Source organism: Vanessa tameamea, chromosome Z (assembly GCF_037043105.1).
Source record: "Vanessa tameamea isolate UH-Manoa-2023 chromosome Z, ilVanTame1 primary haplotype, whole genome shotgun sequence".
NCBI classification, from domain to species: Eukaryota; Metazoa; Arthropoda; class Insecta; order Lepidoptera; family Nymphalidae; genus Vanessa; species Vanessa tameamea.
This window is the reverse complement of record NC_087341.1, coordinates 10,967,157-10,989,990: the sequence shown is the minus strand read 5'-3', so window position 1 is coordinate 10,989,990 and position 22,834 is coordinate 10,967,157. Positions and strand designations below refer to the sequence as shown.

The 22,834-nt window shown below is 33.6% G+C and overlaps 1 protein-coding gene across 1 annotated transcript in view; it reads left to right on the top strand.

Moving 5' to 3' along the window:
* Positions 1-7,994: 7,994 nt before the first annotated feature.
* The window catches only part of LOC135194633 (epithelial discoidin domain-containing receptor 1-like), a 96,826-nt gene continuing 81,986 nt past the window's right edge, over positions 7,995-22,834 (top strand). Inside the window, exon 1 of the mRNA XM_064220277.1 lies at positions 7,995-8,184. Coding sequence (XP_064076347.1) covers positions 8,175-8,184 — 10 coding nt within the window. The 5' untranslated portion in view covers positions 7,995-8,174. The remainder of the gene's footprint in view (positions 8,185-22,834) is intronic.

The window sequence follows — 22,834 nt, the reverse complement described above, 5'->3', positions numbered from 1 at the left end:
ATAAAAAGCGTTATAAAGTATTTTTTTATTACTGTTGCTTTAAATTGAAAAATCTTTGGATTTGAAAATTAAGTAATAAATGTAGATTTATTTAAAAGAAGAGACAATTATTTTTGCTAAATGAATCGTGGAAAAGTAAAATTTAATATCATTTTGAAGGGCTATTACACTATTCGACAAAAACATTTATACTGAAATATATTTTTGTGAAGCATAATTCAAGTTAACTGAAAGCATAATTCAGTAGAAAGGAATAATATTTATATAAATTTATCAAAAAAAATCCTGCGGATTTGGTCTGGTTTTCTAAGATACAACTCAGACATGCAAGTTTCTCACGTTGTTATCTTATCCGGATAATGACATCGAAAAATATTTTTTTAATATTGACATTAAAAATTCAGAGATGCACCGTGGAATCGAACTTTTGCAATGCAGTGCCATAGTCATGGATATAACATATATATATATATATATATATATATATATACTTTTTAAATCATATATATATATATATATATGATTTAAAAAGTCATTTCGCATTAAAGTTTGGCGAAGTTTTTTTTACAAATCGAATTCTACGCAAGTCCCGAGGGAGTAGCAGATCTAATTTTCAAATAAATATAAAATAAATTTATAACACAATTACCTGACTAAAATCGACATATTTTTGTGACATAAAAAATCTTAGATTAAGGAGTAGCATCACTCTGTATGTGTAGTCATATTTATATCCATTATAAATTTAACATACACAATTTCCTAAGTCTGCTTTACAATATTGTTCCATTATACGGAGGCAAACATTAAAACTTAGGACGTTCGTTGACTATGTTTTAGTAACAATATTCACTATCACTCTAAATTCCCTTTTCGAAAAAAGAACGTACTCATTCCCAGCTAGCACCCATAACACCCAATGTCTTAACGTTACGACCGTTATTTGCTACATCATAAGTTTGGATTTGTTTCAGTAAAAATAATAGGCAATTCAAAACATAAAGGCTTACACCTATGTATCAATATTTTTTTGCTTAAAATATTTCTTAAGCAAAAATATCATATAAATTCTATATAAATTCAACGATTCATCCTTAGACGTATTTATTTCCAATAGGACGTTTCACATCACATTTTTCTATCTGGAAATTCCAGGCGACACAAATATTTTAAGGTGCTTACATTCTATAAAGTTATACGCTATTGCGAACCAACGAAGTAAAAATGCATACACATTCCGTCTATGAAATTGTAATTTCAATACCATTAGCGTAAAAGCAATCACAAGGACATTAAGTACCACACATTAGTATAGAAGCCGACCTGTGTGCAGATGCGAACCTAATCCCAGGCTCAATTAGATTCTATCGGCTTAGTTTACATTCGAATAAATGATTGAAAACAAAAGCATATCGAATCAGTTATAGCATTGGATTAGAATTGGAATTATCATTAGTAATTAGTAACCAATGTACATAGATTATGATTTTAAAGGTATATTACAAAACGCTTAAGAATGACAAGTAATAAATAATTATCTACCCTATGCTACGTTACGCTACGGGATGCTAAGCTACGCTTAACTACGCCACGCTACGTTCTACGTACTAAGTACGTGTTGTATATGAGAAATCGATACATCAATCAGAGCGCGCTTTTTTCATAACTCAACCGCGTGCCGCGTGGGCATCGCGATGTGATGCTGTTTCTTTCTCCAACAATCGAAAGTAGACACAATCAATGCCTATCTTCCGAAAGTAGATTGATCGACTGTGTCATGCGAAAAAATTAAAACTATAGTATTAAAACTAAAAGTATCACCCTGTAAATATCCAACTGCTAATCTTAAGCCTCCTCTCCCACGAGGAGAAGGTTAGGAGGTAATTATACCACGCTGCTCCAATACGAATTGGCCCAGACACGTGTTGCAGATTTTCATCCAACACATGTAAGTTTCAAGACACTGTTTTCCATCGAAATGAAACAAAGTATATATATACAAATTAAGGACATGAAAATTTAAATTGAAGATGCCTCGTTTGAACGTCTCAACATAATCGAAGTGACTGATTTAAGAAACAAAAAAATTGTTTGGTAAATGGATAAACAGCGGCAGGAGATGTGGTTTTTCATGAAAAGAAAATGTAGTAAGCGCAGAAAGCTTTATTTCGTTACAAAAATTAAGGCTATGAGTATAAATTAAAAAAAAAAATAGTAGAGACCATTTCGTGACATTTTTCTATCAAAAATATTTAATCTTTTATTGTTATGACCAAACACAACCCTCGAATATATAATGTAGTCACAGACTATAAATACATTATTTTTAAATTTGAACTGTATTCATGCTTGAAAAATCAAATATAAAATGAGCGATACATCTATTACCTGTTAAATTCGTAAAAATATTTTCAGACGTTTTACATAAAAAAAGTAACTTTATTGCACTATAATAAAAGAATTTTTCATACAGATCAATTTTGCAAGATAATCCGAGAAAAAAAACAGTACAGCGAATGCGTTTTGTTACGGACGAGACGAGAGAATATATCAATGATTTGTATACAGAGGTAGAACTAAAAACAAACCCATAAAAGTTCGACTGTGTATATTTCATGCGATGTTCAATTAAGAATTTAATAAAATATTACTAAAAGATTATAAAAAAATAAAACAACTTTCAGGATCACATCTGCTGATTTTACTTATTTTATTTTAGTTAACATCAAATCAGTACCAATAGTATAATTCAGTCAACTAATTTAATCACTAAAAGTACTTGCCACACTGAAAAATAAACGAATCATGTTTAAAAAGTATTGATTGAAAATTAATTTCTAAGATAGTGAAGGGCTGCTTAAAAGCAAAATACATATTCTGAGAACTGAAAGTAAAGTCAGCTTTCTAGAACAATGAAGTGTGCAACGGTAACGAGAATAACTGATTAATTGAATAATTAATTCTGTACGCCTTTGTGCAACTATTTAATAAAAACTTATATTATTACTTTGTGTATACATAATGTTATTTTGTAACTCGATTAACATTTAGTCGTCTTACGTCAATAAACATCACCAACAATCGTTGCGTGCAATATTTTAGGAATTTGTCATAAAATCTTCGTTAGAAGTCACTTCGTCCTTTGGTGAAAACCGTATGACAATACGTTCGTTAGTTTTTCAGTTCACTGCATTAAAATACACATTCTGAGAGGCAGACGCTGCGGAGGGAGTTTATTTTATAATGTGTGTATTTTACAAATATGTCTATAATCTATTCTCTCACGAAGACGATCCACGTAAAATTTGTAATTGTTTTTAAAGTGTTTACAAGACGTCCCAGGTGTGTGAGACGATTAAGAGTAAAGACAGCAAAAAAAAAGTTTATTTTTTTAAAACGCCAACAACCGCTCTGTGAGTCAATAGATCTATAACAAGATTTTCATTTTTTCAATTGTAAGTTAGTCTCTTTTGCTTTAAAGGGATAACACATAATAAATAATCGTCACCTTAAATCCACCACCAAATATATAGCTTTTCAGTAATATTAGTATAATATCATTACTTACATTGAAATAAGCCATAAAAATGAATATCTGTTGTGCAATCATAATGGTGAAAAAAATTAATTACTACAAACGGCAGTTGCATACAATAGCCAATTTATGAACTGATATAATATTTATATTGTTTGATTTCTCTAGCGAGTTTTATTGCTAAATCTGTGGAATAGGTAAATATATATAAGAATGTTTTTCATTATCTTGATATATATCCTAAAGCATTTATTAGGTTTATATTTTGAATTATAAACCTTTTGACATAAGTTTTTTATACGATGAAATCTAACTTAGATTGTAGATACTACATTCAAATTGTCTTTGGCACAAAAATCGCAGATAAATTTTCAGCTCAATTAGTTGTGTAGACTGCTTTAAAAATTAAATTGAAAGATTTGATGTATAATAAAAGTCGAAATAAAATAAGATTATCATTCAAACAAAAATATTTCGAACGATTTATTTTACTAAATATTAGATACAATCAATACCTTAAATTCATACATCAATTCTGATCAGATAATATTTTCTATCAATTGAAGTTGGCGTAATAAAACAGAATATTGAAATTGCATTTTATTTCATTTTCTATGTCTGCATATGAATTTTACAATAAAATTATTACTTAAATCCTATAAACAAATGTAAAGCAGATTCAATATCGTATTAATGGAAGTAAAATTTGCAATATAAACCGGTAAGAACCTTAAAGTGTTGTTAGAGCGTATGCATGACTACTTCGGTGTCAATATGAGGTGACATGTTTTATACACTACATTGAATGAAATGAATAATGATAAATATCATAACAATAATCGAATTATTTTTTAAATAAATTACGTAATTGAAAATATATAAATCATTGAGTCAGCAAAATATTAAAATTAAAATTGGCCAAATTAAAAAATTGTCGCAATTGAAACTTTTGTTCTTCAACATTAAAAAAAGTATGTTATTCAGAGGTAAAACTCTAAGGTATTCTGATAGGTTACGCAGTACCGAAATGTCAAAAGAATATTTTAAAAGAATTATTGGAATTCACGCAGTTATAGGAGTTTTACTCGAGTTCTCCGACTGGAATCTCGTGTAAGCTGTTTTGAATAACTTTTAAAAAGTGATTCTTCTAAAACATAATAATTAGTATATTTTAATATAATATCGTATTTAGAGTTTGGATGTTTTATGTTTTCTTAGTAATGTTTGGACAATTAGGTTTGTAATTAATTAATTAAGGATTATGCCTAAAAATATAAACTTCTTTTATTTTATATTTTAATATTTATTATTGATTTGTGAATTACGAACGTATCACTTTAGCAGTATTGCAGAGTCCGCAACTGCCTACAACATGCGATCGTGATTTTAATACTACTGTTTAATGAGAGACATTGGTAACGATGTCATAACGTTAACTAAGCTTAGCTTGGTACCACTTATTAGTTATGTAATACTACTCCAGCAACCCTTTAAGAGTGAGGAACATTAGCCTATAGCCAAAGACGGTACATAGTTAACTCGAGCTCAAAAATTATCTGACGTAGGCACACACATCGGTAACAGAAGAAAGGATACTAACGTTTCGCCAAAGACGTTATATAGTAACCTCAAGCCCTGCAAATGCATCACTTAAGCAAATTCAAGATGACATCGTCACGAAGTACACTTGCAGATACCGAGATCAAGCCATAGACATACCCTCGGGCCCCAATCCGGATCATAGATCAATCATCAACATCAAGTAACAGCCTGAGTATAACCAGTACAGCTATCGCAAAATGTAACGACATTTTACTGAATAAAAATTGTATTTCTTTAACATGACATCTTCATTGTAAGTATAGTGCTTAATCTTATTGATTAAAGATTAGGCACACATACATGCGCCACAATGAGTATGACATTCGGCACAGGGTACACTAAAATTTGTAGTGTTGTTAATTTGTCGCGTGCCACTTTTGACGCGTTGCTGTAGCAGCAATGCTTTGATGGTACCATATTTCTTAATTACTCGAATTTTTAATGTACCCATGATGATGATTTGACTTAGATTTTATGAAAATATCAATCAAATTTAATAATAAATAAAAAAAATCTGCTTTTTTTAAATTAATTATAAAGTAATTTGTAATTAAAATTCTTAGTCAAGCAATACATTTTTTGATTCGAAATGGCCAGTACTGTAAAATGGCAATTTCGTAAGTAAAGACCTATTAATTACAAACAATCTGGACTTTCATTTTAGCAGAAACGAAAACATAAACGTTATAATTTTGATCTGGGGGCACGGCAAATCCCCCGCCAAGTCGAGCAAAAAACGCGGCACGGCCGTACCATCCTTTTCTCGAAGCAGTTCAGGTCATTTACGACAACCTATAATTTCATTGTGGATTAAGCTAGAAGCCTGTGTAGATCTTTTCTGGTAGCCGTGAAATTTCAATATGATAATGTGAAGCTGAATGCGAGTAGGTATAATCGCAAAGTCCTGACATGTGTTGAAAACTGAGCATCATGTCGAATAATAATTATATTATATAATAATAAAGTGAAAATGTGAAAATATTACTGAGTTGTTTATAATGACTACTTTCCCTTAGTTTACCGCATACGATTTATTTCCAGATAACGATCCGTTTTAGCGACATTATCGGTTGAATAGAGTATGTTTTCGAATGCAACAGGTTCAAACGTATTTCTATTCCCACTATGCAGCTTTCATATAAAAATAATTATGATATCAATCTAAATTAATAAGACTAATAAAATACGTTCGTAGCAGAATATCTTTGTATAAGACTAACTGGCTTGACGAAATAAAACAGGTGAATTTGGAGAACATAAAAAACGTGTATTAACTCTTTAAAATCATCAAGCGTTCCAACAACGTAGTATATACAGAATACAATCGTACATTTTACTTTTAGCTTTAAATTTTTAATTAATTTTGACTTTACTGTGTGAGACGAACTTTTTACATTTCATGGAATCATCATGCCGATTCTAGGTCCATCGTGTAGCAGAGAGAATAAATGCGAGCAGTTCCAGAAACTTGCGACCCGGATGTAGGTTTAAAGGCCCCATTTGCACTATGCATCAACGCGCACCTTCACTGCTTTCGTAGACCCCCCTGCCTATCCAAATTTGATAGGAACCTGATAGCAAAGCTTTAGATATTTGTTTAACATCGAACTTCAGAAGTTCTCGTTAGGCCGAGGTCTTTTAGTAGGATAATTATAGAAAGATTTTGCTAATATATCTCTCGCTCTCGCAGTATATTTTAGTGTAATCCATACAACCCCTGGGATTTGATAGTGAATTTCATACGTATACATATAGTCATATATATACATTAATATAGTTCAGTCAGGTGTGGTACCTAAGCTAGCACAAAATTACGAAAATCATTAAATAAAATAGAAAATACATCAAATAAGTTAACAATGACCAATAGAAATGTTTTCGTAGCGCAATCATTAAATTTATTTATAGCACCATTATTATTAATTATTAGACATTAGTTCATAGTTTTCTGTATGAATAACATAAAATAATAAAATACGTAAATTAATATAAAAAGAATACAAATAGATTACGAAAACTATTGGAAATGTTTTTCGTAGCGCAATAATTACACATTACGTAACTTTTTCAATTATTGACTTTGCCCTATGAATAGTGAATAGTGTAAAATAACAAAAATCATAAAAATACAGAAAAAAGGCTCAAAACTAGATTAAACAATAATTTAATAATCCCACCTGTATTTTTTGACGGTGGTAAAACTCGTAACAACATCTAACTTAACAATAAGTTTTTTGATAAGTCAGTATTTAAACGATAGGGGGATGTGGGTGTTACAGGTTGCTAGGGTGTGAGGGCAGAGGGATGGGACGCAACTTTATTATCGATGTTATTATAATTTATCGATAATATTTTTTAAAACAAAGAACTTTTGCAATGAGTTGTATCAAATTTCTCTGGTAAATTTAAGATGATATACATTATTTTAAAGTTCTGGTATTAATTGATTTAATGTTAAACATTTTTTGTAAGTTATTATTTCTCTTTTTTCTCTTAAACAAGCTTAGTTTCTAATTATATTTTAGATATAACTCAAAATTTTAACGTAAATAAAATCGATAACATTTTGTATTAAGTTTTTATAAAATTAATGAAAAATGGGTGAAAATTCATTTGTTTTTACTGTATCCGATTATAAAAATAAAAATAACAGGTCATTCATCAATTTACGATACATTTAATGTATTTGTCGGTAATTTAAAATTATTAAAAAAAAATGTTATCGATGTTCGATATCGATAAAATCATTACGTTTAACATACCTATGAAGCAACAGGGTGTTGGACGCCTGCGCGTACCACCCTGCCTCCTTTAAAAGGCCCGGCAGGACCGTGTGGGTCTCAAATCCACGCCTGACTCCGACCGAAGAGGAGTCCCTCTGAATCAAGAGGCATCCCGCGTTGTAGTAAGTGACGTAGCAATGTTCACCTTACCTGGGACAATGATTGAAATTTAGACTTGGTGCAGTGCTTTCTAAGAACAATGATTATAAGTGACAATTATATCGTGAGTGACATCTTGCGTGAAATATTTTAAAATGAAAAAAGGTAAGTTTTAAATAAGTTAGTTATTTTTAGAAATTTGCCTCCGCAGCAGATTCTCACAAGGCTTAAATCGTGAAATAAAGATAATTCGGATAAATTGTTCACAGATTTCTTTTTAAGCTTATATACTTGTTTAAAAATATTTTTGACTAAATTTTAAACAAACAAATATTTTAAAGGTTTTTTGCTTAATTTTTATTCGTAAATTATTATCATGTTACTATCATAATCCATTAAACTCGTATTTTAAAATTATTAGGCCTATTTTGAATTGGTTACATCGAAAAAATAAAAAAATTACTAAAAATGTATATTTATGGCAAAAATGTAAATTTCGCTAAAATACAACAAAGGCTAACAATGAACCTTGTGCAAATTTGAGTGCGGTGGCAAAATTTATTTTATGTCGACATCAATGTTTAAACATTTTTTTAAATCATTAGTATTTGATGTCGACACAAATACAGGTCATCACCGAGAGAAAGCCGCTACAACGTGGGATCATTGAAAATGAGAAATACGAAATTATTCATTCGGGCTAAATTGCTAATCACTTTGCACTTTTGCAAATTGACCGTCGGATGCTGTCGTAATGGTGGCCCTTAGCAACTTCGCAACAAATCGTTCTATTTGGTATAATTTAGAGCGGTTAACGTGTAACCGAGCTTAGAATTCGTCATATTTTTTAAATAAAACTTAAATTATTCGTGTAAAACCATCCACACTAAATAACATTGAAAAGCCTGTTAATGGCAAAAGTCTCCTCTGCCTTTTTAGAAGAAGGTGTGGAGCTTACTCCAACACGGCAATGGTTTCGTCCACGGCAAACGTTATTTTTCCACCGTCGTGGGTTGCAGCGTGAAGTTATGTAGTGGATAACCTTTCTCAATAAATATGGTAACTTGTTCAAAATAAACGACAAGGACACGTACACTGATATTAAAACGTTAAAAAAACCAACAAACTACTCGTCTGTGTACTTAAAATAAATTAAAGAAGATTACGTATTCCTTCGTGCACCAAATTTATCCAAACGTAAATTAGAAGGATATTCGACTTAATCTGTATGAAAATTTTACTGCGTTTAATTTTTAATATATTTCGCGGAAACCTCATTAGAGTCTTGCAATATCCGCCATGGAAACAAATCGAGTTTCATTTTCTTAACTCAATCTTGTAATATATGATTCTACTGATACATCGAAAATGCTCTTCAGATTAATTCTTATTCATAGTTAAGAGATTACTCTATTTGCGACTGTTTTTGCGCATACACGTTATCTAGATATAATATTCTATAATAATTACACTAATATTATATAAATCATATCCTATCAAATATAAAATATTTAAATATGAAATTATTACATAAATTGAGAAGCAATTCTTCCAGCAGAGGCTTTTTAGCAAATGCAACCCGCATTGGAGAAATAAGTTCCGTCGGAATGTTTCTAGTATTAAGATTAACCAATACTTTTACATAAAAACACAAACACACCACACACAATATACAAAAATAATAATGAAGAACAAAATGAACTTACCAAAAAATTAATTTACATATTACGACATAATATGACCGGCGTGGTGAAAGTCCGTTATCTTACATATTTCTACTGATCAGACTTGGAAAATTTGTTGAATAAACTAGCGAATAGTTGGGTGAATCCACGTTTAAGATAAGAATACATAGGCACCTAGGTGAATAGGTAGTTAAGATGGATAGAGAGAATATTGGATAGGTGTATGGTAGTCAGGTAGTCAGGTGGATAGGTGAGCATTCGGAGAGATGAGTATGTAAACAGGTGATTTGATAATTGGGTAGATAAAAAAAGGATTAATTTTCTTACAAAAAAATCTTCTGTAAGAGCTTCGGCTTAATTTTTACTCACTGTTACGAAACGGATGCACAAATCAATAATAATCATTGAAAATATAGACAGTTACAAAGATTAATTCTAGACGTTGGTCTAAATCAAAGGTCTTCAACGCGCGGCCCGCGGGCCGCTTGCGGCCCGCCGTGGCTGCCTTTGCGGCCCGGCGACAGATTAAATAAATTAAATTTACATTACTTACTTACATAGAAATTAAAACGAAATAGGTATTTAAACTAAAGCGAGTGATCCGTGTGAAACTACGAGTGCAGGCAGAGAGGCGCGGACGCACTACCCCGAAATACGTCCCTACGCAGATTTTCCTAAAATCAGAGCGAATGCGCTAAAAATGACCTCTCTGTTTGACACAACGTATCTATGCAAGCAGTTATTTTCTCGAATGAAAAACGTAAAGTCGAAGGCAAGAACAAGAATCACCTATGTTCACTTTGAAAACAGTTTGAGACTCGCAACGACCATTATAGAGGCAGATATTGATAAATTAGTTAAGAGCAAACAATGACATCTCATTGAATTATATTAAAAAAAATATATTTAATAAAATATTTTCTTTTTAATTTTTTTTAATAAATTCCTTCGATGGTTATTGTTTTTTAATTACTTAAGTTTATAATGAAATGTTTAGGTTGAGTTGCAGCACACCGAAAAAAAAATCATAGTATACTTGGCCCTTGACTTCTAAAAGGTTGAAGACCCTTGGTCTAAATAGATAAATTCGAAAAAAGATAGATGTATGTATCTTTAGACATTCTTGATATTAGCGATGGTTGAGTATATTAGATCCATATCATAGTTGAATGGGTTTACAAAGCAAATTGGTGGGATTATTGATTACATTTTTAGGGTAACAGGAGTTTTTTTGACTGAATAAATATCATTAATACGTTTAATAAGTTCTGATTTCCTTTTGTTTTATTTATAATACGATTTGTCAATATTTAACACCATTTAAAAAAAAATTGTTTGTTTCTTTTACATTTACAAATTAATGGTTTATTCTGTTAGGGATTACAATACGAAGTTTGATTACAATCTTAACTGAAGAGCGAAAGTCCTTATTCGTAGATCGTTCTCCGTACATAAGCTAAAAAAATAAAATAAAACAACCGCATCACATTCTTAGTAGCGCCATTAATATTGTCATTAGGATAGCAAAACAATTACACTTATCAGATTTCCATTCAATTTTAATGTGTTAATTGAAGAGAGCAGCTTACTGAAACCAACAATTAGGATGTAATCAAGCATCACGGATAACAATCATACCATCGATAATATAAAATAACAATACCGGTCTACTAAACGATGGTATTAATTATTCTTCGATAAATTTTCACAAGCACTGTAAATATTTTATAATATTTAGTTGGTTTACTTTTGTTTCTTTAATACGGCTTTTTGTAACTATTTTTAATAAGATATTACAAAAAGAAAACTCCAATCTGGTAGTGGTCTAGTTTGTAAAGGCTAAAGAATAAACAAAGTAAGTAGCCTAAGTAACCTTAATATTCTAACTCGTAAAACAATTTCCGCTCGATTAGAAGTATCGCCGAATTTGGAAATTTTTAAATATCAATATTTAGAAGTGGAAACGATTCTTTGTTTCATTTCAATATGATCGAAGATTTCAAAGTTTAAAATATACTTCATTTAATCAATTTATTTGGTTTATCCTATATAAAAATAGCTGATATATTAATATTGCCCTTAAGTTCAGTTTCGAATATTAAAACATTATATTTCTATTAAATATTTAATCCATTTATTAATTATAAGCACAATTTCTATTGATACGAATTAATTAGAGTTCTAAAATTTTATTTTGTCGCTGCTAATATCAATTTAAACCATTACTTTAATAAATATATCGCGTGCAGAACAATGATAAACTGATCTACGAGTTTACATTGTACGCGTTTCGCGTGCTTAAATACTTTTATAATTAATGTTTTATCCGTTGCAAAAAGTAACGTAAAGCTTAAATATTTTGCTCGATAAATTAAATACAAATTAAAATGCGAAAAAAACACAATATTTTTCAATCTATATTGCTGGAGAGTCTGTATCGTTGAACGCTGTAATCTCAGGAACTACCAGTTCAATTTGAATCGTTTTTTGTTCGATGGTTCGTTCATCGAGAACGGATATCACTTCCCGCTACCGCAGCGGTAACCATAAATGTCAATCAATATGGCGAACGAACGAACGAAAGCCGCGAGGAAAAGCTAGTGAAGTTTATAAATATATTAAAAAAAAATCCTTGTAACATATTTGTGACAGAAGAAAAGTATTTTGTACGGTTATATGAATTAATCTTATAATTATTATTTAGTGTGTGACGTACAAATAAAATATCAACACATACAAGTAATACACGATTTTTGAACGATCCCTCATAGACATAGTACTTGTGTAGTACGAAATATCATCATCGTCGATGCGCCACTAACCTATTGGGAACACATCAACTCTAACATATAACACATCGGCTAACTCAACCTTTGAAATGAGATACAACAATACTAGGTATTTCTATTCGATGATATATGATATATGATCCTAGTGGTAGTGCCACACTGCATACCTTTTGGTTGCAGCCGAATGGGCCGGCACGCCCGGGGAAGTACCACTCTCTCACTCAAAATCGGCGTAAAGTGGTAGCTATGCTACCGCGTTTCGTCCGGTATGTGAGAGTCCCGGAGGCCCGATCCCCCTCCCCCCCAAAACATAATGGTTGTGCAGAATTTGGTTTCATTACCCCAGGAGGGTACCATCAGCGACTGCGGTGGAGAATCCCTCTCTGGGCATCCATGCTCAGGACGTACACCACCTGAGCAGGGATGCCCAGGCTGCCCTCCGAATTCTGGGGGGGGGCAATTTTGCGCTCGCCACTGTTCGGGGCAAGCGGAGCAGGCATCATAAGGCAACCCCTACCTGGTCTACCCTACCTAGTCCACACTGTGGACTTCTGCAACATAAGGGGACTCAACTCCAACTTGAACGCAGTTCACTTTCACCTTGAGACGGCGAAGCCGGCCTTGCTCTTTCTTACCGAGACCCAGATATCCTCTCCTGCCGATACGACATTTGTTTCTTACCCCGGGTACAAATTGGAACATTCCTTTGTACCACGAGCTGGGGTGTGCGTTTACGTCAGAGATGATATCTGCTCTCGACGCCTCGGCAGCCTTGAAGGGCAGGACCTATCGATTATCTGGCTCCGTGTAGACTGCGACGACCATCCGCGAATCTACGCGTGCCTTTATAGGTCCCATAGCGGTAATGCCGAAACCGACCGACTGGTTGAGCACGTCCAAGTGGCTACAGATTCCGTGCTGCAGCAGATCCCATCCGCAGAGATCGTAATTCTTGGCGATTTTAATGCCCACCATGCCGAATGGCTTGGATCACGCACTACCGATCATGCGGGTAGATCTGTTCTCGACTTCGCTTTAGCATACGATTTGACACAACTGGTCACCTCGCCAACGCGAATACCGGACGTGGAGGATCATATACCTTCCCTGTTGGATCTTCTGCTGACTTCCCATCCGGATGGCTACCAGGTTATCGTCGATCCCCCTCTGGGCTCGTCGGACCACTGTCTCGTCCGGAGTACAGTGCCGGTGGCGCGGTACTCACGACCTCGTTTCGTGGGCTGCCGCCGAGTGTGGCACTACAAGTCAGCAGATTGGGATGGAATGCGGTCCTTCTTTGCATCCTACCCATGGGGGCAGGTTTGTTTCTCGCCAGATGATCCGAGCGTTGTTGCTGACTCTATCGCCGATGTGGTACTTCAGGGTATGGAACTGTTCATTCCGTATTCTGCGGTCCCCATCGGTGGCAAGTCCCAGCCCTGGTTTGGTCGTTTCTGCAAAACGGCTTCACGCCGAAAATGGGAACGCTACCAAGACTGGGCTAACGCATCTGCGTCTCGTGATGTAAACACCAGCGCATTCAGAAAGGAATATAACTCTGCCTCTAGGTCCTTCAAAAACGTGATTGCTAAGGCGAAGACGGAGTACATTGGCAGAATTGGCGAGAGACTGGTGCGCCTCCCTTCAGGAACACGTGCGTTCTGGTCTCTTGCTAAGGCTGTCTTAGGGAATTTTTGTCAGCCCTCTTTTCCATCTTTGCACAGAGACGGTGAGTCATTGGCCCATACCGCGAAGGAGAAAGCTGATCTTTTAGGCTCTCTCTTCGCGGCGAACTCGACTCTAGATGACCAAGGAAAGTCACCACCAACAATCCCGCGATGTGATACCACGATGCCGGAGGTTACATTCCGGCAAAGTGCAGTTCGTAAAGCACTTCTTTCCTTGGATATTCATAAGTCGAGTGGACCCGATGGCATCCCTCCAATCGTGCTACGGACTTGTGCTCCCGAGTTGGCACCGGTCTTAACGCGTCTTTTCCGGCAACCCTATGCATTCGGTGTCGTCCCGAACTCCTGGAAGACTGCTTTGGTGCATCCGATCCCTAAAAAGGGCAACCGCTCAGACCCGTCCAATTATAGGCCTATAGCCATCACCTCCTTGTTCTCCAAGGTAATGGAGTCCATTATTAACTGCCAGCTCCTGCGGTACCTAGAGGAGTACCAGCTGATTAGCGACCGCCAGTACGGTTTCCGTCGGGGTCGCTCAGCCGGTGATCTTCTAGTTTACCTGACTCATAAATGGGCGGAAGCAGTTGAGAGCAAGGGGGAGGCATTAGCAGCCAGTCTGGACATAGCGAAGGCCTTCGATCGCGTGTGGCACAAAGCGCTTCTTTCGAAGCTTCCTTCCTATGGGCTTCCCGGGAAATTATGCAACTGGATTACCAGTTTTTTGGCAGATCGGAGCATTAAGGTCGTTGTCGACGGTGCATGCTCCGACTTAAAATTCGTCAATGCTGGTGTTCCACAAGGCTGCGTTCTTTCACCCACTCTGTTTCTTCTGCATATCAATGACATGTTGCAAATCAGTAACATTCACTGCTATGCAGACGACAGCACCGTAGACACCTCATACACCGGCCGTGTTAATATTTCTCGGGAAAACGTCGAAGAAAACCGGAACAAACTTGTGTCTGAAATCGAGTCTTCGTTAAACAAAGTCTCGAACTGGGGTCGGCTAAACCTAGTCCATTTCAACCCCAAAAAGACGCAAGTTTGCGCGTTAACTGCTAAAAAAACACCATTTGTCGTATCTCCACGATTCGAGAACATTCCGTTAGCCGCCACAGCTAGTATCGGAATACTTGGCGTCGATGTTTCGAGTTGGCGATATGTTTCGAGCCTCGTTCAGTTCCGCGGTCAATTGGAAGGCAAAGCCAAATTGGCATCAAAAAAAGCTCGGTGTGCTCAGCAAGGCAAGACAGTATTTCACGTCGGCTCATCGTCTAAGACTATACAAGGCGCAAATTCGGCCTCACATGGAATACTGCTCTCACCTCTGGGCGGGTGCTCCCCAGTACCAGCTCCTTCCATTTGACCATATCCAAAGTAGAGCGGCTCGAATTATCGACGATCAAGCCCTCTCCGATCTGCTTGATCCTTTGGCTTTGCGTAGAGATGTTGGATCGCTCTGCATCTTCTACAGAATTTATCACGGGGAATGTTCCGAGGAATTGTTCGGATTAATCCCGGCTGCTGAATTTCACCTTCGGACATCTCGTCAAAATTCCAAATATCACCCGCACCACCTAGATGTCCGAAAATCCACAACAGCGCGATTTTTAAGACACTTTCTGCCTCGCACAACCACTCTGTGGAACCAGCTTTCGCCGGCGGTTTTTCCGAACCGATACGACTTAGGAACCTTCAAGAAAAGAGCGTACTCTTTCCTGAAAGGCCGGCAACGCACCTGCAAGCCCCCCGGTATTGCAGATGTCCATGGGCGGTGGTAGTCACTTTCCATCAGGTGAGCCTCCTGCTCGTTTGCCACCTCTAACATAAAAAAAAATATATATATGATTTCGATGATATATGATCATGATGATACACAAAGCCCTATCAGCAAGTAAAACAATTTAAAAAAAAGTGCATCTCAAAGCTGCTACAAGAACACAACATATATGGAACGACCATGAAATTTGAATATATTTCACATTACGGATATTCTAAAAAGGTCTTAACGTAAAATTGTGTAATTAAAAATATTTATCTTTATACAAAACATTCTGAATGATCTTCAGTCCAGTATATTATAAGGATCAAAAGTATCTAAATAGATCGATTCACGGTACCATAACTAAACTTGCGCTTCATCTTTTCTCTTTTCTCATTTATATCGGAAAGGAAATTTCTTGAGAAATTAAGATAAAGTAATAATATGATGAGAAGAAGAGAATCTTAAATGTACAAAGAATCTGAAAAAAAAGAAAACGATAATCGCAATAGCTGTTTACAGGATTCCAAAGCAAAAATTCAACAAGGCGCTAAACACTCTAAGGACCAAAAGTAGTTCTTCTTTGTATCAAAAACAAACGAGTACAAGGACTACTTTGCTTTATATTCAAAATGACTATTATTTTTATTTTTCTATATCAAAGATAATTATTATATTTCTCGATATTAAACAATTTAATTTTAATTGACTTTGACACGACTGGATATCCAACTAGTGAAAATGGGTACTGTTTGAAAACTAACCATGGAAGAATCTTAAAATTGCTGTGCTCAGTATAAAACTATAAAAAAACACTAAATCAGATAAGCAGCCGCTAGAACTTAGAAAATAGTTGAAAGAAGACGTAAGTACATTGCAAAATTCTAGAGGAACAAAGCCCACACGAGTACATAATATGAAAGAATGGAATAAGGTGAACGAAAGACGTTTGAGTGCGTTATAACTTTGGAAAACAGTTTATATTTGTACCTGAGAGACGTCGGATGAAATTAAATTTAAAAACAGAGATAGCATGCGAAACAAATGTATAGGAAGGTTCAGGACAGAACCTGCGTCTTTCACATCCCTAATTGTCTGAAAGCCCTTTAGCTAATGAAGCTGAAATAGCAAGAGTTATATTTTTAATCTATTGGGTATATTAAACTGTGACTAGTATAGTTATGGCAACTAAACTAATTACTGATATAAAAATGGAAGAAAAAGGTCACTAAGGTGAAGAACGAATATAATACTTATACAAAAAAAAATTACTTATGTAATAATCTATTATTGATCCTTACAAGAAAGAGAATCAAATTTCTAACATACATTTTTGTATTAAATAGGGTATTTAGAATGTAATATTTAAAAAATATAGCGTTTAATTGTTTTTTTTCATCATCATTTTTATCTGAGTTTCTAATGAATAAATAACATTTGTAAAAAAATGCAACTAGCTTGTTTTGTCTCTGAACTAGGACACGTTAGTTGTTCTACATGCTTGGAATTAAAAAATAGAACGCAATTTTTGTAATCTTTTGATCTCTTGGCAACTCGACTGTAAGTCGATTCACGTGGAGCACATTGAATTGAAAAATCGCATCTTTGCACGGTTAGGAGTCTTAGATTACCATGAAAATACCACGTTACATGATAAAATATATCTGCAAACAAGCAATGCTGCCAGCTTATTCAAAGATCGAAACTGATTTCGTGAATAAATAGCCAAATATTATTGTTATATGTGAAAAGTTTCCACTTCTCATTCTTACATATGCTTTTCATGTATAGTTTTATAAAGAAATCTATTAAACGAAGTTTTAAATATATAACACCGCTTTTTATAATAACTCGTGATGCTTTTACACATTAATCGTATTTGCTATAAAAGTGAAAATTATAGGAAAAGTCTAAATCTTGCGCTCATAGTATTTTTTGAATAAATTAAAATAATCACAAATCATTACTTAATACCAGCCTCTTGCTAATATAGTCGCTCAAATATATTCCATCGAAGTATTAATTCATAAAATAATCTTCACCATATTAATTGTATGCATTATCTTTTTATGTAGATAAAACCTCATAGCTCTATTATAAACTTAGAATACTACCAAGATTGTTGATTAGGGGATTCGTTTATCAAGACAAATTCTATCTATATCCAGCTACTCCGCAAATCATGACTTCTATGTTATACTGTGATTCTGTGTCAAGATTGAGGAAACCAGTTTAACTACAGGCACAAGGGACATAATATCTAACATGAACTGATCTACACTCGATTGTCAGTGCTGACTGGCTAATCCACCAGGTATTAAAGGACAATAATTGCCACTCAATTTGTCTATTACCAATAATCTCATACAATAAACATAATATTCTAAAGTAGTAAGTTTATATAATAACCTATTTTAGTGTAAAAAAAAATATTTAAAATTAATATACTTCTTTAAATTCATATTGCAAAAACATCATACGTATTCGAAGGTACAATAAGCTTTAAGAATAGTGAACAATTTTATCTCAATCTTGAGTATTTAAATTAAGAAGTATTCAACATCTCAAATACGTGAAAAACCGTACACAAAATTACGAATAGAACTCGCTGCAGCAAAGACCACACTCGTTTAGCAACATAGTCTATTGCAAGCACACAATAGCACCGTGCATTAGTTTAGAGAAAATTGAAAATGCCGAAGCAATATAATTCACATTACATAAATCGTTGCATTCAACGGATTTCAGGTGGAATAAGCAGTGTTTGAAAACATTATTCTAAAATATTGTTCATTTTTAAATAAAATTAAAGAAGATAGGTTAGGAATTTAAAATTTGAATTGAATATTGGAAAATGTGTTTGATATTTAGAAGGATAAAAAAATGTAAATTTTGTCAGTATTCAATCTTGATCTTTTCTAGAAATAAAATAATACGAAAAAACTTGTGAATAAGATATAGTGAGAACTGGATAGAAAAAGTTTTTTGATAATCGTTTATCTTTATAACTTCCAATGTTACTCTTTCTATTTCGTAGCATTGGGATTCGATCAATCACTATGGAAACTATGAAAAGTGAGACTATAAATTATTTGTTTTTTACTCGTATTTATTAGCTTATTTTGGGAAACCTAATACAATCACGTAACAATACTAAACAAGCTTAGACATTCGTCAAAAGATATATTTAATGTAATTGTCAACGCTACCCTAATAAATAATTAAATAATATGAATCGATATAGGAATTAGTATATGTACTAATACTAATAGTATTACGAAGTAAGTATGGTAAGTTTAACATATAATACGAAAAATATTACCAATGTGGCATTAAATAAAATTATATTTTGCGTCAGTCAGTTGCAAAAAAGTTCACAGGGTTGACGTGAATGGCCTGAAATCTCTCGAGACTTCTGTAAACATAAAGAAAAAGTTGAATGCACCATGAGCAATTAAATGTAAAATTTTCAATTACATTTTTAATAAAAGCAATGAGACTCGAAAAATAGTCGAATGTAGTTTGAAAACAAATAAACGACTTTCTCGGGTTTTTCTTTTTATATATAAAAGCGGCGAGTTGATTTATCGTTGGAGCTGCGAGCGACCGCCGCGTCCCGCTGCGAATCTTGATCGACGGAGCATTTCAATTTATTTTATGAGTCGACACCTATTGTATAGGATTGTACTTAGCGCAAGCTTTCGTCAATTTCATGATCGAGAACACCTGAAAATTTCAATTGCTGAGACGCTTGTATGTCGACAGGGGAACAATGAAACTGTTAAAAAAATAATTACATAAGTATGAATTACATTTCAAGTTATTTTTTTATATTTAATCAGCTTGTAAATACAATTTCCATTTGTAATGTATACCTTCTTCGCTCGAAAAGCTTTTATTTCATTATTGTGATGGATATAGTGTCAGTTATAAAAGTCCTTTTAAATTTTAAAAGTGAATGCCTTTAAAATACCTGTCGAAAAGCTCTCAACTAGGAAGAATGATGATACTCTCAATGTTCACAGCTGCTATTGCATCCGATGTTACTAGCTAAGAGATAGAAAAGTTTCGATTATTTGAATGTAACAAAGCAGATGGGTATAAAAATTCGAGTCAACGTCGCACCTTTTAAAATGGTTGTACATTTTACATAAGTCCTATATCCCATTTTCAGTCTATTCGGAACTGTTTTCCAAGTATACTGTAACGCAATACACGAACAATAATATATACGCTAAATAATTATTTATTTACTTTAAATCTAATACAAAATTTTAATTTTGGAATGAGATAAAATAAAAGCGACGTCAGTTTAAAGTGTAGGAACGGAATTCCGTCGGCAACATAACGGCGACGGCCGAAAAGGTAAATGGGATATAAAAGCGTATCAATATTGACCGCGTAACGCCCGACCAACGTTCATCATGGTTATAGTGCGATATTGCCCATATCTCACCGCTGCCTTGTGTCGCCATGATGTTTTTCTGTGCAATATTCATGTACACGTCATTTGTATTAATTATCATTTCTAAAATATTTTATATTAACAAATCTTGTTTGAAACTGATAAATTACATTTCCTTCTAGTGCAGTATGTTGATTGTATATTTAAAGGAAGAATATTTTAAATAAACTTAAAATAAAGATAAAATGGCGCAGTGAGAAGAAAAGCTGGCGAATCCTTTCTCGTAGAACAATGCTACGCCCTCGACTGCTACGTCGTAACGTGATACCTTAGTTACTTCCTCGGAAAGTATACCAATAAGATAGAGTATTATTATTTTTTTAATTGTCATATACGTGCTTAAATATGTCAGTTGAACATATAAGGAAAACTTTAACACTTATTTTACGTTTGTCACGCATTTAATATGATAATAATTAATATTTAAAACAATTATAGCTTCAAATAGCTTTTGTTGATAAAGATTTTTGAAAACAATCTAATATTAATCTCATCAATTGTTTTTGTATAATTAATATTACATTTTACGTAGTTATGCAAATCGATACTGTTATATATGTATTATTATATTTCATAAAATATTACTTAAAAAATAATAATATAATACTCTTGATAATTGCCGTCATTCTATTTATACTATTGTAAAATATATAATGATTCAAACTTATTTATTTCTTAAATTTCCACTTCGATAAGGTACATAAATAAAGGTACGTTTGATGAAGCAAAACTCAAGACCCTTAATAGAATCAGTGATTAAATCGCAACCAAGGATTGAATTTAATTACTATTTTCGTTAGCTGTATTAATTATTACCCTTTTTCGGTAATTAGTAGAGGGATTCCTGTTTCATTTGAAAAAAGATCTATAATTTTAAGGTTTAACATTAACAAAAGGAATGACGGAAAAGCATTTATTTGATAAATACCTCATTTCAAGCAAATCTATATTATTTTAGTAAATTTTTTTTTTCAATACATTCTGAGATATATAATAATATTTTATAGGATTATTTTTATTAATTTTTCATAGATAAAACTGTTTATATATGTGCTATATTTGAATATTGTTTTATTGTCCAATATGGCACACGATAACACCAAATGAGTCATCTACATTCTATATAATCTGAGTAAAACTTTAATAACAAATTAACCTTCAAATTAAATAGGAACAACGTTAAGATATGTTTTATAGCAATAAAACATTCTTATTGCTTGCGTATATTAATCTGAGGTGGCCTAGTGGATAGGATAGCAAATCTTAACCGAAATTCACAGGTTTAAATTCGGCAGCATGAAGTTTTCATCGGCTTAAATTGTTTTTCCATGCGAGTGGAGAGGGAAAACATTGTGACGAAACCGCCATGTCTTGGATTAAATTCTGCGACGTGCTTTGTCCACCAACCCACAATTGAGCAGCGCGGTTAAATAAGTTTAATCTTCTCCTCAAAGTCAGGCTTTTGTCCAGCATTTTTTTAGTCTGTTAATTTACTTTTTTTCTTTCGTTCATGGTCATAAAGCAACTAGCTGAATAAACAATTATTTAAATACAAAAGTCCTTTAAAAGCGGACCCAACTGATAGCATTTAATGTGCACCAAGAGTTGTTTTAGGCCCTACTTTACATAACGATCTTCGTATAAAGTCAAAATTTAAGGTTATTACGCTTAAATATGTGTGTAAGCAACGTTTGAGACTGCTTTTAAGGGACGCTATGAAAAAAATTGCTATAGCGTTTGGGGTGACATTAACGGGCGGTGGAAAATTGTTAGCGGATACCAACAAAGGTTCTTTACGAATACAAAGGATTCAATGGACGAAGTGACCGCATTTTGAAAATGAAAATAGCCGCCATGGTAGCAGAAAAAAATCTTTCAAGTAATTAATATTTCGTCTTACCGTAGACATTATATATACGTGTAACCTTTATTAAAGCTGTCTATGTAAGGTGTCAAATGTGTGGAGAGAGAGATATAAAGACTGTTACACTAGATATTTCAACTGTAATACCTTTATCGGCCTATAAATACCTTCGGACGAAAAATATAGTTATGTGGCTAAACATAATTTCACTATTGTCTCTTTAATATTAAATAATCGTAAATTTGTTAATAAATCATACAAAAAAGTCGTGAAATAAAAAACTGTGGCTGTCACGTGACGGTAAATGTGAAACTTCGGAATTGATGGTTACCTTAATAATTTATAATGAAAGTAAACCAATACAAATATATTTAGTGAACTAAATGAGTTTTGTTATTAAAATAAATATTTTATACGCAACACGCATACACAGGAGAAGAGACCATTGGCAATATGACGGTAAAACAGAGCATCAAACCGTTATTCGTGCAGTAACAGTAACAGACGTACACCGGTCCGCCAATAGATGATTTAAATCGAAAAAAAATGTTTTCAAGCAGCA